General features: G+C 44.0%; 3 protein-coding genes across 7 annotated transcripts in view; 1 reads left to right on the forward strand and 2 right to left on the reverse strand.

Annotated features, from left to right (window-relative positions):
- ptprz1b (protein tyrosine phosphatase receptor type Z1b) overlaps positions 1-10,857 on the reverse strand; it is a 35,848-nt gene extending 24,991 nt beyond the window's left edge. The window contains exon 1 of the mRNA XM_081723772.1: positions 10,652-10,857. Coding sequence (XP_081579898.1) covers positions 10,652-10,787 — 136 coding nt within the window. The 5' untranslated portion in view covers positions 10,788-10,857. The remainder of the gene's footprint in view (positions 1-10,651) is intronic.
- A 2,950-nt stretch (positions 10,858-13,807) lies between these two features.
- coa6 (cytochrome c oxidase assembly factor 6) lies at positions 13,808-22,254 on the forward strand. 4 transcript variants are annotated; one of them, XR_014126063.1, is made up of 5 exons: positions 13,808-14,230; positions 14,337-14,504; positions 15,992-17,345; positions 17,588-17,660; positions 22,092-22,254. XR_014126063.1 is itself a non-coding variant. In XM_027007549.3 (2 exons), exons 1-2 carry the CDS (start codon positions 14,087-14,089, stop codon positions 14,430-14,432), a joined length of 240 nt encoding a protein of 79 aa, XP_026863350.1. In that variant the 5' UTR covers positions 13,809-14,086; the 3' UTR covers positions 14,433-14,724. The 4 variants fall into 4 exon arrangements, 1 of the variants encoding a protein (XP_026863350.1); XR_014126062.1 differs by having other exon boundaries at positions 16,061-17,345; XR_014126064.1 differs by lacking the exons at positions 15,992-17,345; positions 17,588-17,660.
- Positions 14,604-26,921, reverse strand: slc13a4 (solute carrier family 13 member 4). Of its 2 annotated transcripts, XM_027007551.3 has the most exons (16): positions 26,797-26,921; positions 23,630-23,758; positions 20,165-20,301; positions 19,561-19,736; positions 19,026-19,074; positions 18,898-18,931; positions 18,736-18,810; positions 18,458-18,642; positions 17,577-17,696; positions 17,161-17,262; positions 16,958-17,059; positions 16,601-16,707; positions 16,322-16,458; positions 16,058-16,219; positions 15,603-15,740; positions 14,604-15,435 (listed from the first exon to the last, which is right to left on the reverse strand). In XM_027007551.3, the coding sequence occupies exons 1-16, from the start codon at positions 26,914-26,916 to the stop codon at positions 15,298-15,300; spliced, it is 1,911 nt and encodes a 636-aa protein (XP_026863352.1). In that variant the 5' UTR covers positions 26,917-26,921; the 3' UTR covers positions 14,604-15,297. The 2 variants fall into 2 exon arrangements, with proteins under 2 accessions (XP_026863352.1, XP_026863351.1); XM_027007550.3 differs by having other exon boundaries at positions 18,736-18,931.
- Positions 26,922-26,983: the final 62 nt, after the last annotated feature.

Genomic DNA, 26,983 nt, shown 5'->3' on the forward strand with positions numbered 1-26,983 from the left:
TTCCACAACACGCCATCTACACAATGTCCATTAGCTTGGGATGCTTCATTGATGTAAAACTACGGTGTTGAGCATTCAGCTGAGTCAGAGGTCTTTAGGGCAGTCATACAGACACCTCAATGTGGGGGGAAGTCTTACGTCAGCCAAAGGTCAGCATGCTCGTGACCCTGTGAGCAGACAATCCTTTTTGTTCACCCTCCCCCTCTCAAACATCTCAGTGTGTGTGTGTGAGTGTGTGTGTGTGTGTCTGTCTGTATTGTCATGCCCTCTCGTGTCGTTCACCTGATCCTTGTTGTGTGTAATTGTCATGCGTGTATATAAGTCTCATGTCTTATTGTTGAGGTTGTTGGTGTTTGACCCAATTAGTCTGTATGTTAAAACGTGTAAGTTACATGTGCAATAAAATACATGTGTGTTTATGTTCAACGTGCCTCATCCGCACACCCTGCTAAACCCTCCAACGTTACATCTAAAAAACACATTACATTTCATACTCAAAACATTTCATAGTGACACAGCCAGGAGTTCCTACACGCTGAGGTCGCACACTATTCTCACTATCGCCATCTCATATCTGTCATCTCACCATTACACTGCTAGTGAAGAGAGTCCCATAGTGACAGTTAGCATTTAACTCCCCTTTCGGCCCAAACTAACCAAATGTTAAAAGTTACTATGCAGTCATTACTAGGACAGACTGAGCAAAACCTTCCATTAACATTTACATTTATATTTACAGCGTTTAGCAGATGTCCTCGTCCAGAGTGCCTTACAGAAGCTTTGCAGTCTTATCAAATACATGTCTGTATGTGAGAATAGACAGTTTGGTGTTAATGCTATCAGACTAAAGTGGAAAAGAAGACAGGAAAAGGTTATTTAAGTGTTTAGTGACTCAGGGAGGAGGTGAGTCTTCAGTCTTCGTTTGAAGACAGCCAGTGTCTCAGCTGTAGGGACAGACAGGTGAAGTTCATTCCACCGCCTGGGTGCAGGACAGAGAAGAATCCAGATGCAGGTCTTCTGTGTGTCCTGAGGGATGGAGGTTCAAGTCGAGTAGCACTACAGGCTCAAAGGCAACGTGGTGCAGAATGGAGTTTGATGAATGCATTTAGGTGTGTGTTAGCTGGTCCAGTTACGGCGTCGTAGGTGAGCATCAGCGTTTTAACTCTGATGTGAACCGCTACAGAGAGGCAGTGGAGGGAACACAGCAATGTGGGGTGATACGGGGGAACTGCATTCTGGATGAGGTGCAGGGGTGTGAGCAGAGAGCTGCACTGGTCCAGCCTCAAGCTGACGAGGGACTGATCCAGCACACTCCAGCCGACACACCAGCGCAATTAATGTGTGGAGCTGTGTTGTGGCAAGCTGTCAGCGAGCTGATGTTTAGCTGGCCTGAAGTCACAACACACACACACACACACACACACACACACACACACACACACACACACACACACATACATACTCTTTCTCTCTCCCCCACTCTCACTCTCTCCCCTCTCTCTCTCTCTCTCTCTCTCTCTCACACACACACACACACACACACACACAGTGAGTCAAAGCCATCTCTAAGCACAGCACAGAGGACCATGGCTGTAGCAGCTTTTCTTTGCTACAGCCATGGTATAGAATGCAGCAATGAAGCAGGTGTCCAGGATGATACAACTAAAAAAAAAAGAAGGTTTTTTTAACAGTACAGAGGACCATGGCTGTAGCAGCTTTTCTTTGCTGTGAAATTCTGTGAAACAATTTTAATAAATAAAGAGGATTAGAGAGGACTTTGGCCAAAGAAGGGATATTACAGCCTTTGTCTAATTTTAGAAGCAGATGTTAAGCCTTGCATGTAAAAGTGCTTCCTCGGTTCTTCTTACTGTGTCGCTGTAGTCGTTCCTGTTTTTATGCAATATAGGCCATATATCTGACAGTCAGTGTGTTGATGATACTGTGGAAACTGATCCTAGATCAGAGATTCCACTGCTCTGTACTTGATATGCTGTATGTAGTATGTACCTAAACTAATAACTTCACACTGGAGAAATCTCAGAGCTCGGGTGTGGATAGGCGATACTGATCCTGGGTCAGAACTTTCCATGCATGATGCCTTGTATGTAGTGTGTGCCTGAACTAGTAGCTTCCCACCATTAAAGAGGATCCTCACAGTTCGAGTGTGCGTAGAAAAAACTGATCCTAGATCAGTGCTTCCATTGTTTCATGCTTGATGTGATATATGAAGTGCCTGGACTAATAATTTCTCAGCCGGAAAGTGGTGTCTGCTAGTGCACTTCATCATGGTAAACGCTTCCATGCTACAGGTGCTGGCACAGACAGCTATCTGAATTATTACCATCATCTAAAAACAGAGAATACCCAAAGGCTCCAGGGCCAGAGCTTAGCGAATCTGCAGTTAGGTTGTAATTAAACACCAGAGAGAGTGATTAGCCTCAGAACTGGAAACAAAATATAGATCTAGAAATGTGTGTATGTGTTGGGGAGCAATGAGAGAGTGAATGTGTGGCAAAGTGACTGAGTGAATACACAGATGACTGAGTGAATGAGTGGGGAAGTGACTGAGTGAATACACAGATGACTGAGTGAATGAGTGGGGAAGTGATTGAGTGAATACACAGATGACTGAGTGAATGAGTGGGGAAGTGATTGAGTGAATACACAGATGACTGAGTGAATGAGTGGGGAAGTGACTGAGTGAATACACAGATGACTGAGTGAATGAGTGGGGAAGTGACTGAGTGAATACACAGATGACTGAGTGAATGAGTGGGGAAGTGACTGAGTGAATACACAGATGACTGAGTGAATGAGTGGGGAAGTGACTGAGTGAATACACAGATGACTGAGTGAATGAGTGGGGAAGTGATTGAGTGAATACACAGATGACTGAGTGAATGAGTGGAGAAGTGATTGAGTGAATACACAGATGACTGAGTGAATGAGTGGAGAAGTGATTGAGTGAATACACAGATGACTGAGTGAATGAGTGGGGAAGTGACTGAGTGAATACACAGATGACTGAGTGAATGAGTGGGGAAGTGATTGAGTGAATACACAGATGACTGAGTGAATGAGTGGGGAAGTGACTGAGTGAATACACAGATGACTGAGTGAATGAGTGGGGAAGTGACTGAGTGAATACACAGATGACTGAGTGAATGAGTGGAGAAGTGACTGAGTGAATACACAGATGACTGAGTGAATGAGTGGGGAAGTGACTGAGTGAATACACAGATGACTGAGTGAATGAGTGGGGAAGTGACTGAGTGAATACACAGATGACTGAGTGAATGAGTGGGGAAGTGACTGAGTGAATACACAGATGACTGAGTGAATGAGTGGGGAAGTGACTGAGTGAATACACAGATGACTGAGTGAATGAGTGGGGAAGTGACTGAGTGAATACACAGATGACTGAGTGAATGAGTGGGGAAGTGACTGAGTGAATACACAGATGACTGAGTGAATGAGTGGGGAAGTGACTGAGTGAATACACAGATGACTGAGTGAATGAGTGGGGAAGTGACTGAGTGAATACACAGATGACTGAGTGAATACACACATAAGCATGTACACATGCATCCAGCCCAGCTGTACGAGCAGTGCGTGAGAACACCCTGCCGCTCTGGCTGGTGCTAATTCTGGGCAACAGGTGGGAAGGTCTCTCTCTCTCCAGAGAGCTGCCCAGCTCCCACACAGCGGTCCGTGCCCACCACTCCCACGGCAGGACTTTCTCTCCTTGCTGCACACTGGGATGGGTCCTGTTAGCAGGTGCGTTTATTTGGAATTCTGTATGTTGGACTCAACCTACAGGCAGGCAGTCCTGAGGTGCAGAAATCTCCAGGGGAAAAAAAACAAAGCTGCAGGAAGGAGAAATTCCTCATCCAAAGCCAACGGAAACCACGGCAACACTCCCAGCCGAGACTGAAAAGGGGCACGACTTTATCTGCCCGGTTGAATGGGGGGTGTAGTAAACTCAACAGTGTGCACACCTTCAGCTCCCCAAAACATGGATTAACAACCTGCGACCTAGGTTGGCCAGTTGCTGCAGGATAAAATACTAAATGCAGTTCTGCAGCTCAGGTGACTGGAAACACAGAGCATCCCGAGCAAAGGTCGTAAATAAGTCCAGCCGAGAGAGGAGGACCCCTCACCCCTGAGGACAGTGGAGAGTACAGACCGCACAACTGCTTAAACTGACACAGCTAAAAAATGCAATAAATAAATTAACATTCTATGCCACAAAATATCTGGAGGAATATGAACTGAATATGAACACAGCTGACCCAGTGCTTTAAGCTTTCTACAAAGGTGAGTGTGTGTAACTGGGAATGTGGTTTGTGTGTGTGTGTGTGTGTGTGTGTGTGTGTGTGTGTGTGTGTGTGTGTGTGTGAGTGTGTGTGTGTGTGTGTGTGTGTGTGTGTGTGTGTGCGTGAGTGTGTGTGTGTGCGTGAGTGTGTGTGTGTGTGTGCGTGAGTGTGTGTGTGCGTGAGTGTGAGTGTGTGCGTGTGTGTGAGTGTGTGTGTGTGTGTGTGTGTGTGTGTGAGTGTGTCTTGGAGTGCTTGCTGGTGCTGGCAGTGCTGATGACGCACAACGTCTAACATCTTCATGGCTCACGAGAGCCGTGCTTTAGCCAGCACACAGGACATGCCAACGGGACCTCCTAGACAACCCGCAAAGCCCCCAGCAGCGCCCAGCAACCGCAACTTCCTCCGCCGCCTCATCCATCGCTATGGTGACTGGTCGGATTTCCTTTGTGACCTCTCTTTAGAGAGGCCCCCGCTATTCCAACTGGGTTTTGAAGAGGAAGAACCTGGTCTGAAAAGCGGAGATCCTTCCTAACCTTCCCCGAGCCAGCTCATCCTGCCAAGGCTGAGACACAACACTTCTCTTTGTGACTGCAGGACAAACCTGTTCATTTACACGTTGACTTTCTTCAATCGAGAGAGAGAGAGAGAGAGAGAGAGAGAGAGAGAGAGAGAGAGAGAGAGAGGAGAGCAAGAGAGAGAGGGGGAGTGAGAGAGAGAGAGAGAGAGAGAGAGAGAGAGGGAGAGAGAGAGAGAGCGGGAGGGAGAGAGGGAGAGGGAGAGAGAGAGAGAGAGAGAGCAAGAGAGAGAGGATGAGAGAGAGGGAGAGAGAGCGAGAGCGAGAGAGAGAGAGAGAGAGAGAGAGAGAGAACGCATTATGTTTCCCTGATGCTGTAGCTCTAGTTTCTCAGTGTCGCTCCTTGTCTTCCGAACATTCTCACCAAGTCTGAAGACCAAGCATACGGTCACTGGAGGACTAGACATGCAAATTTAAGATAACACAAAGGACAAAATGATGGATTTGTGAAGTTTGAAGTCGTGAACTTTTTCAGTAAGATGTGGTTTTTCTTTCATCAAGGTAGTGCAAGTGGTCCATGTTTCAATTTGGCAAATAAATAATTCACTTTCTACTCTCAAGAAATTCCCAGGTCTTGATAAGCATGACTTAACCCAAACACCAGGTTACTGTATTCCAGTCAACTCACCAGGCTCGCGGAGTCTCAGGTGTCAAGAGAAAGGGCAAAGTAATGCTGGCTCACACATAGCGTTTACCAGGACTCTCTCTGCTTTGGTCAGTTCTGTTTCAGGCAGTTTATTTGGTCTTGTTTTGTTTTTTATATTAGTTGAAGTAAACAATTTAAAGGAAAACTCAAACGTTTCTCAAGCTCACCTCTGTTTACCCCATCTGTGTTGTATCAGTCATTTTAATGCATTTCCATTTACTTAGAAAAGATCAAAACACACTTAAAACATGCTTATAATGGAATCCCTAAACACACTTAAAACATGTTTATAATAGAAGCCTGAGCAGAAGAAATGATCTCTTTCTTAACTGCCCTGAGATTTCCAATCATATTTAAAGTCGACAGGTTTTTTCTGCTTTTTTCTAAGCACACAGGAATGTGTTAAAAATAATTGTGCACTGTAATTAACCATATGCTTCAAACAGTGTAGACAGACCATAGACTGACAGGGGCTAATGTGTTCCTGTAATAATTAATGTCATTAAAGGATAACATTAAAATGAGTAATTTCAAATCATGAGTAGTTTATTCTGTGAAAAGCTCCAGTCATGCTTGACAAACCTCTGACTAAAACTGCGGTTTGGAACAAAAGATCCCCCTTGCATTCTGGTAAGAGAAAACAACAATGACCTTTATCTCCACAGGCTTCGAATTCTTAAGCAGATCTTTAAAAATCATTTTCCACGAGGATAAAAACTGCTTCCTCTCTCAGACTCCAGAAGATCTTACTGCATAGTTGTTTACGGTAAAGAAACAATTTATTCTAATGTTCTATCTGATCAGCAGAGGAACAAACACCTCTGTGAGCAAAGCAAAACAAACAAAGCGAGGCCAGTGTGGAACTGGACTCGACCGGGCCAGATCTGTTCCGTCTGAGAGCTCCTGCTCAGAACAGATTGTATTTCTCTGTCCGAATAAGCCTTACCTCAGGGGACCTCTCTGGGCTTTCAGATCACCAGTCAGGGGTCATGTGCACAAGTCTCGGAATAAAGGTTCTAATTTAGGACGAGGATTGTTTATTATCCTAATGAACTGAAAAGGGGTGTTCATCCTCGATCTCTAACTGTGTACAGAGACACTGCACGATACGATCTTGATTCAAGAGCGCATTTCAGAGCTCTGGTTTATCTGTGCTACCATGGCAACAGACATACTGCACTATGTACATTTTCTATCTACATCATAGCTCAGGGATCTTTTGACAGCGCATTAAACCCTCCAGCAGGAACCACGGCATCCAGCTTAACAACAACAACGGCACAGTGTGCCAAGTACAATCAAGCAAGTATATTTATTAAACTTAGCTCTCATCTTGAAGTGGCTGTGAAGTTGTTTTTAGAGTTTATAGTGCAGCTGTTTCCTGTCAGTTAAGCTTAGTGATGTAAAATTGTAAAAACTAAATGGTTGTAAATGTAATTCAGAGAATTATTTAACCAGGGGTTGGCTTTCCTTATTAAGATGGATCTTCAGGGTTCCCTGAAGAGCTGTTAAGGTTTTGAACATACCATGTTTGACACTGAATCCATGCCTGAATCTCCCAACACATACATCTCTCATTGTTATTCACTCTCAGTTCACAGGATGACATCAACCATTCTGGTTAGACACCTCTTCCATATACCAAACCATACAGCTCTAGCCCTGGAGATCTAACCACTAATGTCAGAACTCTGTCTGCAATGAAAACATGACCCTGAAAAGGCCGCACTCCTTACACTCACAGAGCAGACCAGTTCATCTCATACTCATCTCTAATGCTCAATCTGATACATGCAATTTACGTCCACTCGTTTCCAACCAAATCTCTTCCCACTGTAATCCTAATTCCAGCTGGGTTTTTGGAATAACAAAATACAACCCATGCGACTGAACATTAAACTGCTAACGTTAAACGGTGGTTAATAAAGTGTGATAAACCATCTATGAGTCATAACACAGCATTGATCTGATATAAAGCAAAGCAACAAACACTCAAACTGGCAAATGGAACTTCAAGATGACGCAGGATTCAGGTTGCAGGTTGTCACGGTGACATAAAAGAGTTTTTTCCCTCTACACCTGCATCTACCTGTGAAGCAGCACTCAGAAAGTTCTCCTGCCTTCTGACATGGAGCCTGGAGGGTATCAAACGCCTTAGGTGCAGTCAATTTATGGAGAGGAACATCATGGATTATCACCACGGATTATCACCATGGATTATCACCATGTATTATCACCATTCAGATTATACATTGAGACTTTATCTTCCAATAGCAGGTCCATGCTGGGAAGTTAAACTACATGGAAAGAGAATTTCTCCACAGTAAAGAAAAGCACATGGCTTGTTTAATGATTTTTCCAACACTGGAGCCTCAGGTCACACCCACTGTGTTTGTCATGGATGTGTATTCAAAGTGGCTGAAAGGACAGGTGGGTTACTATGGGAAATCAAGCCTGCAATTACCGGTCATTCAGTAAAGGAGAACTAGCCTAAATCCTCATCCCAGCAGGGTCAAAGGTCATATGAGCAGGTTGTTTGGACAAACGACAGGTGAGTCTGCATTTTCTGGAACAGAACAAATATCACTGATCCTCTATGATGTTTCTTATGCGGTCATTAGCCTACAGCTGGACACACACACACACACATGACAGCACAGCTCCCATCACAATCCACACACTGCATGAAGTTTACAAACACAAATCAACAATGCTCCCGGATCTGGGCCCTTGGGACAATATGAACCTTAGGGACAAGGGTATTAGTACAGGGGTATTAGTACAGCACTCGACAGCATTCTTAAGTCGATCCAGAGATTCTCAGGGTATTTGTATTAGTGTTTAAGGGTGAGATGAGGCCATCAGGGAATCTGATGGTTACATCTCTATGGCAACCCACCGCTAGCTAAAAACACACTAGGACCACCACATCAAATAACATTTTAGTTTTTTAAAGACCTGGATGAGCTCTGCATGTATCAGACTATCACATCTGTGTCTCTCCCATGGATCACAGTGAGCTGGATAAAACCCTCCACTCATTCAGATGGAGGAAGGATCACTTTTGGTGAGCTGTAAATTAGAGTTCAATCCAGCCTACTTCAACTCCATGCAGATGAAATAAGCGGTACATTTAGGTGATAAAAAAAAAAAGAAAGAAATTAATTGTCTGAAAACAGAAATCTGTAAGGTGCCGACCCAATTGCTGAAGGGCATGGAGCAGGACGCACAGACTCTCTCCACATGGACGAACATTTAATTACATAACGACGCTCACATATAACACGAGCAAGAAACGTGAACACTTGACGATTAACACTGAACAGAACAATGAACACGACTACCTTTAACAATGATGAAAAGTACAAATTAACAATGATGATGCTAACATTTACGTCTACACGCTACACCAACATTAACACGTTACGTCAACAATGACCAACACTCTGCACACTTTGACATGGGGTTATATACATATAGACAAACAAGGTACAGGTGTGTGCAGGTGTGGTTCCAAACAACCCTCCCATTGCATGTGGCGGGCCAAACCACATGGTTGCGAGAGGCGAGTGTTCCGTGACAAAATCAAGAGGTGAAATGAATTCTCTGTTGATCCATTTATGTGCTACAGTTGCTGAAATAATTAATAAAATAAGATTTTTATTCCTATATGATTCATGCAAAACCGAAATCTTAACATTAAAACCTCTAACATCACAGTTATTCCACATGCAATACAATGGGCTGAAGCACAAAGCCAAAAGAATTAAAATTATTTTAAACTTACTTACAAACTACACTATATATGGCCCTTAGACAATTGTAGATGTTGTATATTGTTCTAGATGTGGTATATTGTTCTAGATGTAGCATATTGTTCTAGATTGTAGTATATTAATCTGGTGTCCACTGCTGCTATCTCTCAACATAAGTGCCATTATCAGTACCAGTAAAGACTGAAAATCAGAATAAGTCAATATAGACAAAAATGTCAGTTGTATTAAATTAACCCTTTGGTACATTGGTAAGAAGCAAGAATGCGAGTGATTATAGTAGCATATACTGTACGATGACTAAAGAATCCTCTCAATTATGGAGGAAACTACTGAACAAATGTATAACCAGGAAGGACTTAGGCAGGGATGCATCACAGACTAGAAGGCAGCCAAGAACAAAACAGGATGAGTTCAGATGGTTCACCACATCGCTAAAACATGCATGTGAACATCTGAGATGGGAAGGGCCGTGACCCAGAGCAGTGGACCGCAGAGAGCAGCACACAGGTCTCACTCACTGCTGCTGAAGACGTGATCCTGGCAGCAAGGGAAAGATCTCAGCTGTTCAGAGCTAACCAGACTGCCTAGCAGAAGGTGCGTAACCTTTCAGCAGGGCAGTGACCCTAAAATAACCCACATACCGCACTGTGGAGATCTCCATGGCCAAATGTGCTTAAGAAGCAAAGCCGCGCACCCAAACCAACCTGCACCCTGAGTCATTACTGAAGACAAGACAGACAAGTGGAAATGGAGCAAAGGCACCAGTGTCTGGTCAAGACAGTGAAGTGCAGAGCTCAGTCATCAACTGCAAAGCAGCTGGAACCAAGTACTGGACATAACCGTTTTATTTTCAGTCAAGTGAATTAGTGCAATGATTTTGCGTCTCCTGAAATGTGGGGAGCATGAACACAAGGACTATGACTCCTGCGCTGTTAACTGAAGCTGACATTCCACCCATACTAGTAAGGGCTTGATTTCAAATTCATGGATTTATTTCTGATGTGGTGGAATACTCCACAGAAGAAAACCAACAGATGTGTGTCACTGCGCGGTCACTTGCGGACAGCAAGAAGTGCGTTTAATCGGGAGAAATATTTATGAGGAAAAAGATATATTAGAAAAAATGCCCCACGCTGTTTCTTTAAAAAGTTACATGTATGTCATTACTATAAAATATTTTAGCTGCAAATGCACGCAATCTTCAATACTGCAAGAAGAAACTCAACCGACTGAAAAACGGCGATATCTCATTCTGCCGTCAAGCCCACGACATGCAAACAGCAAAGCAAGACACTAAACCGTCTCCAGTCCTCTGTTTTTCAGGCGCACACGTTCTTACCGACTGAACAGAAGATCCACAGCTCAGCGATGAACAGGCAGGATTTGGTCACAGACATCCTAGCTGTAATAACAAGCGCGTAGGTCAAGTGTCGAGCAAATGACGATTCCTTAAGTGTACTCGCCGTTTGGTACATGGATGCTACGCTCGGTCCATGGTGACCGTATCCGTCTCAGTATGCCACGGCAGCGCTGTAACGCGCTCGGTCATTACCGTGTAGAGGCGGGGGTGGACCGTGAGTGCGCGCCGCCCACGGCTCATTCCTCCGCGGGGGATCAACAGATTTACGGTATCAGACGCCCGCGGCTCCAGGAGAATGACTCCAGATGTGGCTCTTGGCATGTGCTGCTTATATCAGGCACAAAGATGCCATCGCTGTATGTCCGATCTACAGGCCGACACTACATGTCATAAATATAACAATAAACGCTCCGAGGCTGATTGCTTAACACTCACAGTTTGTCCCAGGAGTTTTTAATCTACACAAATATAGCCTAGAACAATAAATTGGGGGCAAATACAAATCTATTTACTGTCCGATTTAACTGTTTATTACATTCCATCTGACATCGTGTAAAAGTTGCGAAGTTTGCTGTGCGGCACTACAAACATGCTGTTCTGGCGCTCCTTGTTGCTATGCTTTCGCATAAATTTACATAATTTAACGGAGATTATCTCTAATTTATGCAGGATGTCTACTTCACTGGGGAGCATTCTAAACGAAGTTCGATGGGGCGTCCATAGAAAGGCCATTGTACACGTGCGCTCCGGACACTGCGTTTTACGATAAACATCATCACTCTAAAGTCTAAATGCTACTCTAACCATCACTCTGGTGACAAAGTTCCACTTCAGAGGATGAGTGGACTTGTGCTCTCGGTCCAGAACTGAACTCAGAAAAGGAGCCAGTTCTGATTCAGAAGTGGACCAAAATCTCCTTACCATCAGTTCCCAGGAGGTCTTATACCGTCAAGTGGATACATTGCTGGCTGGAAAGAACGGAAAAAAAACAAAAAAACAAGAATAACCCATTGAGGAAATTCCCAAATTGACATGTAGGCCAGGCCTAGTGGGAAAGAGGCACCCTTGTTAAGAGCAGGGAGTGCATTTTTATGATAATGTTTGGAGAAGTCACTCCCAGGGGTCAGTCAGTATGCTAAACGCCACTGGTGTTAACAGGAGCTCTTAGAGACACAATAAAGAGTGACACATGGGCCTCCATCACAGAGGGAAGAAGAGACAGAGAAGGGAAGCTGAACGCTGGTCACCTAGTCATGTTCTCCTCTTACACTGGATAGCATCTAAACCAAAGGCGCTGCAAATACAGCGAGAATGATAGAAGCATTTCAGTGAATAAAGACATACCCACCACACCTGTGGATTGGATTTCTTAAGATAAGAATCTGAGTGTGTGGGTGTGAGAGAGAGAGAGAGAGAGAGAGAGAGAGAGAGAGAGAGAGAGTGTGTGTGTGTGTGTGTGTGTGTGTGTGTGTCTGTCTGTCTCAGGGTTTTGTGTTTCATTTTTGCAAGTAAAAGAGTCCAAACATTGCTTGTTGATGGAGTCTGATCCCCCTCTAACCCACACAGTGCTGGTGGAGCTCTTTAAATGTTTGTGTCAGGTTTCAGTGACATTCAAAGACAGATTATTTTCAACAGAATTGGCAAGCAGATGCACTGTGATCCAAATCAATGCCTTTCGCACTGGGTCACGGCGGTTGGGGGACGTTTAAGAACAAGAACATGCTACTCATTTGACTTATCTGAGAGAAAGTGATAGACCGACAGATACACAGAGAGATCAGAAGAAGTCTGATACATGTGCACAAATCCAGCAGAGAAGCAGACTGTGATATGTTCTCAATCTTACTGGTGTTAGAAAACAAATCTACACCAAAACAATCTGACAGTGGTTACTTGGTTCTAGTTCATCAGAATTTTCACTATGCTGTAAGCATATTTTATATTCCTTAGACAAACAGATGACAAACACAGAAAAGAAGTAAGCAAGGTTTACACATATTAACCAAAGGTAACATAATGAGTATTAAGTCTTGTTTCCATAGCAACATGTGGATCATGGTGAGAGGTTAATTAATATCTTGTATAACAAAACACCGACCGTGACAGAGGCCTCTACGCTGTAACAACAGGACACCCCTCAGCAAGCATACAAATGGGTCTGTGCCCATAGTTTGTTCCACAGGTGCGTAGAAATGTTCTTTGACTGTTTCTGTCAGTGTTATGTAATGATTTATATTTAATTCTGAAATATTCTCTTACCAAAACAAGAACGCTCTCGACATTAAATGGACATGCTATAGAGTAGGAGTTTCTTTAGTATGTACAGATTCATATGTAGCTGGTTACCCTTCTCAGCCAGTCACGAAAGACTTTAAATAAGACATTTGGAAAACATCCATCATAAGCGGAATTGTCCATGATCCTCAAGACCTTAGGTGGGTCTGGATATCATTGATTATTTTGGAAGAATAATAAATACTAAACCTTAACAAGTTTGCATAATTAACAAAACAAACCCTGTCGATTACAGACCGGAACAATGAAATGACATTTAATGCGAATTACTTTGGAATAATGGTGACCTGTTATGCCTCTAGTAGAGTTCTCGTCTATAAAAACAGAGCGCATAATCTCGCACGCACACGCCTGGCGTTCCACTGATCGAAGCTCAGCGCGCGTCAAGACTGGATTCCCCAAATGGCCCCCTCACGTGCCAAGGTCTTTGGAGGCCCCGTAGACGCAAAACTGGCTTAAAAGTCTGAGTGGGTGAATTTAACAGGGAATAAACGTCTGACTGAAAGCAAACCTAGTTCGTGCTCGTCCTGTGACATTTGGGGTGAGAACAGTGACGCTGGACGTGTTAATAGTAACAGAGCGGAAAAGATTTCTGTAAAATCAAACACAGATGTCTGTTTTTTTATTTACTGCAACCCCAGTAACCTAAACAGCCGTACTGATTTAACATTATAGGCTTTTACATTTAAGAGCTAGAAAACATAAAACGTCTTTTCACCGTCTTTTCACACAAATTCTCATTTGAAGGACTCCTCAAAAGTTCGCGCCTGTGAAACGAACGCGCGCGCCACCTGGTGGCCGTCCGCAGACTCGCGGGGTTACGCGTCATAATGTTGCGACGCATGGGGAAAGGTGGCTAGTGCGCGCCCTTGGCGGCTGAGGACGGGAGGGTTTTGTATAGGGAGGTTGTCAAACTGTGTCGGCGCTCGGAGGCAGTTCGCTTACAGCCGCAGACATCGCATCATTCCGTCCCGTTATGTAAGTCTTACGGGTAAGCGCGCGATCCCGTAGCCACTGTTTACCTGCGACATTTGCGTCTCTCTCCGTTAACCTTAATAAGCGCGCGCCTCGCTTTGCCGGGTCCTCACGCGCCTGAGCTGAGGTCGCACTGAGCCAACCATGAGCGCCCCGAGCTCCCAGCAGAGGCGCGCGTGTTGGGGCGCCAAGGACGAGCTCTGGAAGTGTCTGGACTCGCACGAGGACGACGGAACTGCGTGCGAGAAATACAGGAGCCAGTTCGAAGCGCTCTGCCCCGCGCAGTGGGTGAGTATCGTGACACCCGAGCGGGCGCGGTGCTTTGTGCAGCACGCTCGCTGGCTTTTCTGACTAATGCTGCGCAGGGTGCTGACGTCATCGCCCTGCACAACAGGTGAAATACTTCGACAAGAGACGAGACTTCCTGAAGTACAAAGAGAAGGTGGAGGGTGGAGGAGCCGAGCCTGCAGCGCGAGCGGCTAAAGTGTAGTTCGAGAGCCCGTGCGCGGTGAACCGGACCTGCACCGTAACGCTGCTGCTAGTGGCACGTGTCTCGGAAGCGGTATGATGTCTTCACAGATTAAGACATTATTTAAAGATTAAACCTTAACATATGTGGGTGTGTGCGCAAAAGCGTTAGCAATTAACATAATGAACACAGTTATCGTTTGTGTAAAGTGTGATTTTTTTTTTTAATGTGCAACACAAAATTTGTTGTTTTGTAATATGAAGTTCAGTGGAACAGGTTCATTGCAAACAAATAAAAAAAATGTTTACAATGATTTGGAAGTAATTTCACGGACATTGCATGATAGTGAGTTTGTTGTATTTACAGCAGTTTGTGACCTTTTTATAAATGTTTGCAGTATTATGACTGCTGTCTAAATGAATTATAGACAGAACACGGTAAGGCATACAGCGTAACATACGGCATTCCCAACTTCACCTTGTAAAAGCAAACTGATAATCTACAGTCATTTCCCTCAAAACGCTCATAAACACACTCGACACGAGTCTGGACAACACTGGAACGTAACGGAGTTGATGTGCATATATTTTAAATGAACTTGGTGCAAAAGCAAACATCAGTTTACTATTTTCTTATTCCTTTGTGTTTTTATTTTTATTGTAAATGGTATATGGGTCTGCAAGATAACTCGGATCATTCTACACTCGCCATAATGTAAACGGTGATGCAACATGCCCTCTTTGGGGGTGGGGGTGGGGGCGGGGTTCCCTCGGTACCTCTTTCAGTGACCATTTAAAACGCCCTGTATAAGCGTCTATTTCTTTATGTCGGGTAGAAAAACTAAATGCCCGCACGCTTTGGCAAACGCTTTGTCGCCCTCCGGTGGCTACAAGCTGCCAGTAGCATTTCTCGCTATAGCCCAGGCAGGGAACTCGGTCAGTTGGAAAAGCGGTACACCCCATGTGGTTATGGCCAGCATGACCACCAAAACTCCGATCAGGTTCACACCAAAACCAGCCTTAACCTGCAAAGTGACAGAGATGCAGCTGAAGTCGGGGTTTTGCAGAACATGCAGCTGTTGTCAAAACATATGAACATGTTGGTTTTGATTTGTATGTTCCAGCAAGTTTTAGTAGGCATTATTATAACTTTTGGCACCTCAGTATATATCAGCACAGTTGGGCCTCTTACCATGTCACTGATCTGCAGGTGGCCGTAGCTGAACACGATGGCGTTGGGTGGGTTTCCCACAGGCAACATGACTCCAAAGGACACGCACATGGTGGCAGGGATGAGTGTGTACAGGGGGTTTATCTGCAGAGTCTCCGACTGCCACAGCAACAGAGATCAGGGGTCAGGTCACAGGCTGTTCAGGACAGATCACCACCTAACAATGTTGCTTTCACTTCCTGGGTTACTCACTGATTGTGTATGAAATCTAGATATCTGTGTGGCTGTAGCTTTTACGTACAAGGTGGCCTTTGTCAATATAGTGTGTCATGTCAGATAATGTTGGAATGTTTTGGTGTGAAAGTAGAGATTTATTGGTACGAGTTACAGTAATGCTTTCGATCTTGTAGGTTTCTACTAGTAAGGCACGGCGATGGTGTTTCTGCTTTGACATGGCGTCATGTGCGTGTTCTTACCAGAGCCGAGAGGATGGGCAGGAAGACAGTGAGGGTTGCGGGGTTGCTGGCGAACTCGGTCACGGCAGACACCAGCAGGCAGGCGAGCAGCGTGACGGCCCACGGCGGCAGGCCGCTCATTGGCTCCAGCTGCCGGCCAATCCACACGGAGAGCCCTGATACCTGCACGCGTGAGCCACAGAACAGCCATAAGGGACACCAACTGAACCTGGATCAGTGTTTATGACCCATTCCAGGAGTGTTGGTGAGGGGTGGCTTATGTACCTTACATCCTGCGGCCAGCGCGTACCCCCCACCGACCAGGATAACAATCTCCCAGGGCATTAGTCGCAGAAAGTCTTTCCATGTGATCATGGGTGCCAAGGGGTCTCCTTCGTCCTCATCGGCACTGTCCCCCGAGTCTAAAGAGAGAGAGGTGTCTTATCAAGTCCTGCCAGTAAGAGGTGCCACTGAGTCCGTGTATTCCCCAGAGGCTTCTGACCAAGCCTAAAGGAGCCTGCGGATGATGAGGAGGGTACAGGGTGAAAGGGCACGGGTGCTGACCTTTTCCATGACTGGAGCCTCCTGATGGCCAGGGCTTGCGTGCAGGGATGAGGAAGAGGAGGAAGCCGAGCAGCACTGAGACCGTCGCGTCCGTCCTGTAACCCTTCCTGCAGGACAGCACACAACTGACGGTGATGCACAACCAACATCATCACACGACCAACATCAGCACACGAACAACGTCAGTACACCACCAGTGTCAGTGTGAAGTCTCCAGTTCCACCATCTCCGGGCTGGAACTGGGGGTTCGTGTTGGTCATGTGAGGCTGTCATGGTGTGGCGCTAACAGTTACACTCAAGGATCTGGACAGAAATCATGATATCCAAGAGAAATAGGCGAGCAGAGTCTTCACACACTTCTCAAACAAGCATGTCCAGCCAGGGACGAATCCAGGTTCCCTTGTGAACCACAGTAAGGTCATCAGAACGAAGAAGAGGCCCGTCAGGACCTCAGGATAGCTGTTTGGACAAGTAGGATAAGAAGTGGTTCAGCTGCAAAACTGTAAAAGTGGTTTTAAAGATTGGCAGCTGGGGCTTTTGCATAGATGGCGAGATTTCACCTGATGGGACCGAGCTTCTGGTACTCCTCATGGATGCGTTTCTCCGAGAGAACCTCCCGCTTGGTTTTGCGTTTCTTACTCCAAGAACAAGTCTCTCTGAAACTAAGTGCATTCTGCAGTGAGACAACCACTGTGGTGACCCGAGAGACAGTTACATCTGTGCCTGTTTGCTGACTTAACATCAGGTAAATACAGGAATCATTTCTTCACCTCCCAAAGACAAAAATATCTCCAAACAAGCAAGCAGTTTTAAGATAGTAAATTTTAATCTCTCAAATATTAATTAATCATAATCTCTCAAGCATGCAGTTTTAATCTAGTAATCTGTGCCTAGGGATTTTGTTTTGGTGAGTGAACAGAAATGCACGGTTAAAAACAAAAAGAGGTAAAACATTTTTAAGTAAGATTTCTCTTACTTGCATCCAAGAAACAAGAAGTGTAGCCACATCCAGGTCAACACCAGCATCACCAGGGCAATAGGCAGACTGAAGATGAACCAGGTACCAAAGTTGATGAACTTAGCCTCTGGGTATCGGCTAGAAGAGAGGTGGAGCAGATCTTTGAGATATTTGCCTCATGTGCTGATTACACTCTGTTGCAAACAGGTCAGAAATGATGATAATCTGGCAGTATGTTTTAGAAGTAACTATTTAATAACTATTTAAAACAAACCTGATCTAGTTTTAATATGTTTTTCACTATCACCTATAAAACAAACCTGATCTAGTTTTATTCTCAGAATGACCAAACACAGCTGTAAAGGCAGCTTTGCATTATGGTCTTGAAGGGAAGTACAAGGTCCTGCTTACAGCATCAAAACCTCAACACACATGTTCAAGTGGCTCCTTCAGTGAGGTGCAAGATACAAACCTTCATTTTATGATATAGCACCTGACAATGCTTTTCATGAATATTGTGTGTATTGAAACATTTAATTTGTTGAGTAAATAAGAGTTTGCTATGGTCTAACTCATTTGTAAGTGAACTGCATTAAAAAAGCTGAGACTGACTTTTGATGTGCTGTAGTTCTGCAGAACATGCATGTTGCTTCCTGACTATAAAACAATTAACCAAACAATACTATCACATAATATAGACCTAACAATCACATCACAAAATATAGACCTAATAATCATATCACATAATATAGACCTCACAATAAGATAGACCTTCACCCCAGTTCCTTAAAAATGGAAAAAGGATAGTTGTTTTCACCAACCTAAACAAATCCTCAATAGCCCAGCAAGAACCAGCAAACATGTTCTGATGTCATATGTCACTGAGCAGAGATGCTTACTTGTTAAACTGCTCTGCAAAGATCATGTTGGTGGAGGTGCCTGTAATGGTAATAAGGCCCCCAATGGTGGCTGCGTAGGTGATGCTGAGAGACAGACACTTGCAGATCATGTGATCTCTTTTGGTGGGATATAGCGAGTTCCTCTGAATCTTGGGTTTCTTTGGCATGGGAATGTCAACTGCAGTCTGCAGAGTGTAAAGGATCAGACAGGGAGGTCAAAAACCCAAAGTTAGTTTTACTGCTGCAGGGCTTTCGCTCTGCTTGGCCGAACTTCTCACCTCAGTTAAATACCCGTTAGTCTCCTTTGGGACATCTGGACCCTGTCCCGGTTTCACTCCAAATCCACTGGCTTTCTGTGGAATAGACAAAAGGAAAACAGAGAAAGGACTGTCACGGCTCTGATGACGTAACGTCACAGTTCTGATGATGTCAGGTCTTACCTCTGCCACCGTGCAAAGATCACGTTTCTCACAACTGCAGACAGAAATGAAGATCGATCATAAATGAAGGCAAATGAGTTTATTCCAGGAGCTGTACTGAATGAGTTCTGTTTTGGTTGAGCTCATACCTGTTTTTACGGTTTAATTCAAACTGATTCTTGCTCACAGTCTCTTCACCTGTAAAGATGTGATGTAGATCAGAGTATTGACAGCATGTTTACAACACTGCACAAATGAACATGATCTCTGGATTTGTGAAGAACCACTGTGATGTATGCCAGGCTTTGTTAGAGTTCTGCCTGCAGAGTGACTCTACACAGACACTGGTGTACGGTGGCGGTGTGACTCTACACTGACACTGGCATGTGGTAGAGGGGTGACTCTACACTGACACTGGTGTGCGGTGGAGGCGTGACTACACTAACACTGGTGTGCGGTGGAGTGGTGACTTTACACTGACACTTGGTGAGCGGTGGAGGCGTGACTAACTGACACTTGGTGTGCGGTGGAGGCGTGACTCTACACTGACACTGGTGTGCGGTGGAAGCGTGACTGCACTAACACTGGTGTGCGGTGGAGGCGTGACTCTACACTGACACTGGTATGGGGTGGAGGCGTGACTCTACACTGACACTGGTATGGGGTGGAGGCGTGTCATGGTACCGCTTTCATCCTCTTGCGTGTCCATGGTGTCGGAGTCATCATGGGAGTCTGCGATGCCCGTGTAGATGAGTTGCTGAAGCACGGCCTCGGCGATGGGCATTACCATAGCAGTGGTGGAGGTGTTACTCAGCCACATGGACAAGAACACCGTACAGCTCATGAAGCCCAGCACCAACCTAGGGCACATCCACCCAGAACCATCGTGTGTGTGCGTGTATTCTGTGTAGGAGCATTCCAAGGCATCCACCTAAAACACCTTAATTATGTGATTAAATCAATCGTTTCTTACACTGGTGCAGCATGAAGTTGACTTCAGCCCAGACAGGAAATAACTCACTTGATCACTGATAGAAACAGAATCTAGCCAGAAACCTTGGGGATGTGATGTAGCACATGACCCTTACCTTATTTCACCTCTCTGTGTGCGTGTGTGTCTGTGCGGGTGCGTGTGTGTGCGTGTGTGTGTGTGTGTGTCTGTGTGTGCGTGTGTGTGCGTGTGTATCTGTGCGGGTGCGTGTGTGTGTGTGTGTGTGTGTGTGTGTGTGTGTGTGTGTGTCTGTGCCTGTGCATGTGTGCGTGTGTGTGTGAGATGGTACTGGCGTACATGCCCGGCTTGGCCCCTGCCACCATGACCATGCGGAGTGCGATGCGTTTGTGCAGGTTCCATTTCTCTATAGAGGCAGCCAGACAGATCACCCCCATCAGCAGCAGAGTGGTGTCCTTAAAGTACTCCGCAGCCACCTGAACACACACACACACACACACACACACACACCAAAACTGCTTTAATCAGGGACGTGCAGCCATATCACAAACGTCTGGTTTCTAATCCACCAAAGATAGGCGCATTACTCTGTTAGAACGTCTGTGGATTTGTCACACACCTGCCTCGTTAAATTAGACACTGTAGTTCAAAGCAAGATTGAGTGAGCGTTTGAACTCTGACCTTATATGACCTCTAGACCCAAATCTAATCTAAAGAAAAACAAATGCCACAGCAGGCAGCAGCTATGAACTGATGAGTAAAGAGTGAAGTGATGAGTGATCAGTGATGAGTGAGGTACCATCTACATGTGTGACAAGTAATGAGTGATTCAGAATTATTTAAACAAGTCACAATGAAGGAAAAGAAAAATGACCAGAAGACAGGCACTGCATTTTTAATGCACTGTTCAGAAGACTAGAGAATAAAGACTAGAGAAAAGGTCATATTTACAAAGCATGATTACACAGGTTTAAGATACCACATCTGCTTTGTCAAGTCTGTCAAAAAGGATTTAGTCACATGAGGAGGTTCTTTGGTTCAGAGCCCTTTGGTTCAGAGCTCTTGGCCAGTCATGACCACCACAGAATATTAAAGCCAGTCTGAAAACACTATATTTCCTTCTATATTCATGCAAACTGCATAATTTGGACAGTTAGTGTGTGTTAATTCTACTACAGCACACACATATGCAACCACCTGACTCTCACAGGGGCTTTCCCTAAAGTTGAGGGAAAACTCAACCGGACAAGATAGATTGTTAAATATGACTAAAACTAATTTGAAAGAAATTAAAGAGTTCAAATTAAATTATTCATTTAAAACTGATGAAAATTAACCTACCAAATCAAATTGTATTTGGTGTTTCTAAGGGTTTGTAATTATATTTCAACTTTTACCTCAGTGTTCTCAGAAACTGTCCTGGACGCTTTAAACAAACTGAAGTATAACTGCTTCTCTTTTATGCGTGTCCAGCTTTATCCCTCCAGCCGTCTGGTCTATTTTGTCGATCTATTGTTTGATACAGCACTGAGCAGTCTGACTACCGTAGCCTTCTCGTCGTAATGTTCTGTTGTAACTCTTGTAGCACTGTAGAATTTTTAGTGTTTTTCTTTATTCTTAATTTTATGTCTTTTATTTCTTATCTGGACGCTTCACTTGTACAAACCTATTTTATTTTTAACTTTTTATTTGCAAAAAAAGTCTTCCGCTAAGGCCTGTCTGAGGTGATAGATTCCAGGATGTAATAGGCTATATCATTTTAGCATTTAATTATTTTTCCTTTATGTAAAGCATTTTGAATTGTTATTTTGTATGAAAGGTTTGATACAAATACATTTGCATAGCCTAGCCTAGCATAGCCTAGCGTACCCTATCCTAGCCTAGCATAGATTAGCCTTACATTTTAGAGCTGTTGCTTAATTTACATGATTACATGATTTCAACACCAAGACTGGACAGAATTGTCATATGATCATCTCTTAACTTACTGAAAAAGTGTTTCAGAGCAGGGTGTTTCCACAGAAACTCAAGAGTAAACCGTATTTCTCCCCATTACTCTTGGTTAAAGAGTATTTGTTGCTTTTTTTTTTTTTTTTACCTTTACGATAGGGTGAGACGTCAAATTCTGCTTCTACTTATTATTTTTAATTTAATTATTATACTGAATATGATTTGATGAATTCTTTCTATAAGTCTATGTGTGTAATGCAGTTTCATTGCTATGACCCATAAAGAGTCTCCTCACTCCTGTCCTGTAATTCCACAGATGGCCCCAGCAGTTACAGAACTACTGCTGAGAGCGTCTCACAGGTCACAAGATCCAGGACCACAGTTATGCAAGCTAATCAGACCTTCTCTCTCTCTCTCTCTCTCTCTCTCTCTCTCTCTCTCTCTCTCTCTCTCTCTCTCTCTCTCTCTCTCTCTCTCTCTCTCTCTCTCTCTCTCTCTCTCTCTCTCTCTCTCTCTCTCTCTCATACACAAACACACATATGCACACATACACATACATGCGCACACACACAAACACACACATATGTGACCTCTTTCTCTCCATTTCTTTCTCTGAAAGTGCTAATATTTTTTTCTTAAATCAGCATCTCTGCATGTACAGCAGCCATTCCATTCAAGTGTTTGTTGAATTCCTTCACAGACACACCTCATTCTACTTAATGAGATGCTGAATAGGTGATCACCTTAACAAAATCTTGTTCTAACGAGCAACAGTATAAAAACCACTGATGCTGTAATCACTATTCTCTTGTTATAGAACCAGCTGGATGGGAAAAGCAGTGCTAGGACTACCAAAAAAGTAAGTATTCAAATACAGCTACAGACCATGCCAAAAGAGTTGAAAAGAGGTTCAGAAGGATACAGTGAGCATCAGGTTGCTTCTATCTTGAAAATAAAAAAAACTACGGTTCATAAGAACAAGGTCAAGCAGCAAACGCATGGGACAACAACAGCTACAGACTGACAGAGGTCAAAAACGACTCTACCGACTGTGATGATCGCCACCTCATTCGAATGCAACTTAACAACTGTAAGATGATGTCAAGTGACCTGGGGTGAATTGCACAGCGAGGACGGTTAGAAACAGGCTTCTGGAGGCAGGGCTGAAGTCGTGCAAAGCTGGAAAAAAGTGTGGATGAGGGACCACCAGATCAAGACCCTATCATGGCCAGCGCAATCTCCAGACCTGAATATCACTGAAAACCTCGGGAATATGATCGAGAGGAAGATGGATGGTCATAAGCCATCAAACAAAGCCAAGCTCCTGGAATTTCTGTGTCAGGAGTGGCGTAAAGTTACCCAACAGCAATGTGAAAGACTGGTGGAAAGCATGTGAAGATGCATTCAAGCTGTGATTAAAAATCAGGGTTATTCCACCAAATATTGATTTCTTGACTCATCTTAAGTTGAAATATTAGTACTGTGTTGTTTATAAATGAGTATGAGCTTTTTTCTTTGCATTATATGTGGTCAGAAATTTCTGTAAATTTTGTTATTTTGACCATTAGTCATTTGCATTAAAAAAAAACATGTTCTAAAATACAATATTTTTTATCTGGAATTTGGAAGAAATGTCAGTACTTTACAGAATAAAACAAAACTGCTCAGCCTGGTCAAACACATACCCATCAATACCTATCAAAAACTAGAGAAACTGATCATTTTGTAGTAGTCTCTTGTTTTTGCCAGAGGGAGTGTGGGTGTGGGTGTGGGTGTGGGTGTGTGTGTGTGTGTGTGTGTGTGTGAGAGAGAGCGATTTGGCACTGTTCAGTGTATTAAGAAGAGATGGCTTACCTCACTTGACTTGAGGACCCCAAACATTGGGTACAGAAATGCAGGCACCAGCGCTGCAGCTCCCAGAGGCACAGCCTCGGACACCCAGTACACCGCTGTCACGATCAGCACGTAGGCACAGGAAGACTCCTACACACAAACCGAACTCTCAGCACTATACATGCTCTGCAGTGGCCACATGTAGGGGTGTGACGATATACCTGGATACCGATGTATCATGATTCAACATATTTATGTAGTGATATCTGGTAATACTCATGGACTTTACACGACCTAATAATTCATCTGTTACATGGTTATTCACATGCTCACATTAACACTGACATTATCATTTGATAATTTATTTATTGAATCAAAAAGATTTGGAAAGCATTACCAGACTGAGAAGGATATATCTGCGCATATATCTGCATTTATTTTTTTTATTATTAATTACTAATTAATTATAGTCCTGAGATACACAAAAATGGAGACTCTCCACTGATAAATGTAGTCTAGTCCATTTTACTAAATGATCAATTTAATCCAGCCCAGTTTAATAAATGATAAATGTAGTCTAATTCACCTTAGGATCTGGAAGGATTACGTAAAATGGAACGCTAAGTTGTTCTAATAAAAGCACATCCTAATTGTCGCACTTCAAAAGACCTTATTTACCGCCGCTGTTACAAGGCCGTAGGAGATAACACAGGATAGTCCGCAGTGCTTGGCTTTCATTACGCATTTTCATTTACAAGGTTTAGATTTCTGGATGATTTTCTTTAGTCATAATTACCTGGACCAAGTGACTTATAAGGTCAGCAAGGTCAGATAGCAAAGATGAGAGAGTCACTGAACACGACACTATTGTACAGTTTCAAAAACATGAACAAACTTCCAAGCCAACCCCTTCCTCTCTTCTGTCCTGAAGGCTAAATAACGCAACTGGTCACCAGCTTTCCCAGTGGGATCTGTGGGAACATTTCTGCAGAAAGGAACCCTGGAAGACAGCCCTTAGGCTGAGAGAAGAAAGGTCCTGTCAGTTCTGCATGGCAACATTTAGGCGTATACTCAGAACTGCTGAATTACGTACATGAAACTCTTATCAGGATGTTCCCACTAAGATGAGTAGCAAATAAAGTAAAATATTTACTTTCTGGAAGCAAATTTCCCTTTGCGTGCCTCCACATACACAGCTACTGGGCCACGGCAGGAAGCAAGTTAATCAGGCGATTAAAACCAATGCATTAAACAGGTTTTATAATAATGTAAGCAGCCTTGCTGCATTAATACGCATTAACACATTCTCCAGTTAAACAGCGATGCAGTAAATGCAGGGAGCCGTGAGTCCAGCAGGCATTTGCTATGTGTCCCTCACACCTCGGGCTTGTCCACCTCTTCGCTATGTCACGTCTCCCTACCAGTGGATATGGTGGACATGGTACTAGAAGTACGTGGGGCCTCTCTGCCTGCCCTACCTGCATGCACTAGTGTTCCATGCCAGTCCCCCTCTCATGCTTCACGTCTGCTGCCAGCTGTGCCCAGGCTTAAACGTGAAGGCATGCCACAGTAATGAGCATAGCTACCAGATTAAGACCAATACACGCTGTTTCACTGGGCTCTAATCTCCTTGTTGCTCTAGGAGTCAGTGCATTCACAGAGCAAGGATTTCCATTAGGGAACTGGACCCTGGGAGGAGACATTGTGCACGAGGGAGGTGAGAAGATCTGGATGTCAGCTCATCTCGTCTCAGTGTATCGTGATCACTTCTCAGCGTAGCACGGACAACATGAACCTACATGCTGTGTCAACCTGGGTGCCTTTCTCCAGATTTTGAGAGACCCTCTGCGTTGAGTGCCAGTCCTTATTTCTGCTGTAGTACACACTAGCTTGTAGTCTGGCACAACTACTGGTGAGACTGGATTAGTATGTGGCTTTTAGCTACAGGATGACACCTTTATTTCTTACCTTTGACTTCCCTTGATTAAGGGCAGTGATAATCCCATTATCAGTGACCAACAGTATCTAATCTCCACCAGTTTTTTGATGACAGTAGTGTTTCTTGAGTGTGTCTGCTCTTATCTTCAAGGGCCAGAGTGGCTGTGGGGTTTCCTCCAAGCACGCAGTATCACACCTCACTCCATATGTTTAGTCAGCTGCTCTCAGACTTTTTGCTGCTATTAGTTAACTCAGGTGTGGCTCTCGCTTGACTGAAACACAAACCTGCAACCACATTGACCCTCTTCAGTGATGATTAGCTACCTCAGGTGTAAAGCACTGATCACAGTCACCAGACATGATCACACATCAGTGTCCGTCTGACGATCATATAATCTGGAAAATGATTATAAAATGATTATATAAAATTAAAATGATTATAATCATATAATATGGAAAATGATCTCTGTATGATCTCTGTTTGCAACCATCATCTGTTCGGCTGAATGGTGTAGTTGTAGCTGTTGTAACGTGCACAATTCTCCAACAGCATGTTTAAATCATGCTATAAAAAACAAAAGACTAATTATTTCATTGAAGCAATTGCACATATATATGTACACAGTGTTTTGAGGATTGTTTGAAAACTCAAGAGCGATGTGCAATTATATATCCGCAGGTACTGAGTGTACTGGACTCGGATCGAATCCTCAAAACACTCTATAAACAAACAACATCTGTACAAACCGCTCGTGTTTCAGACAACAGTTCTCCCCAGAAACCTTCGATGAAAAGAATCCAGGGGGCGCACAGTGATGATACATAATGTGCGAGTGGTCTGTCTCTTCAACCCACGAAATTTGGAAAGTTTCCAAACTGGTGAGAGGTCGCTGTACTGTTGTAGAACCTATACCATACATACGACTTACATAGTATAATTAGTGAATGCTAGTATACGGTTTTGGTAGTTCAAGTGTCACTTTTGTCTATGCGCGTGGCCTCCCCAAACACTTCCTCATTATTTATTATTATTTAAATAATTACTTAATCAGCAAAAGCGTGTAATTACCCAGAATCATTTAAAAACAGAGCATTTCTTTATCATCGGAGCATTATTGTATTTAGTAAACGCAACTACAACGTTACAACTTGGCGCAAGAAAACGGGATTAGCAAAGAACACCAATGCGTAAAAACGCACGCAAACGCATTCTGTGCGCGCGGGCAAAAAGCTCCGGATGAAATACTCACACTGCTCGGGTGGATGAGGGGCAGGGGTAGTAGCGACAGCGGAATCAGGGCAACCACAAGCAGTTTGCGCGCCGACCATACTTTTCTGCATAGGTCCATTTTAGCGGTGTCAAGCCCCATCTGAGTTTTCTGTAGTTGTGTTCTGTAGTTCAGTGTTTCGGGCCAAAACTGCCCAGATGTCTCCTGC

Source organism: Electrophorus electricus, chromosome 11 (assembly GCF_041902795.1).
Source record: "Electrophorus electricus isolate QZ-2024a chromosome 11, ASM4190279v1, whole genome shotgun sequence".
NCBI lineage: Eukaryota > Metazoa > Chordata > Actinopteri > Gymnotiformes > Gymnotidae > Electrophorus > Electrophorus electricus.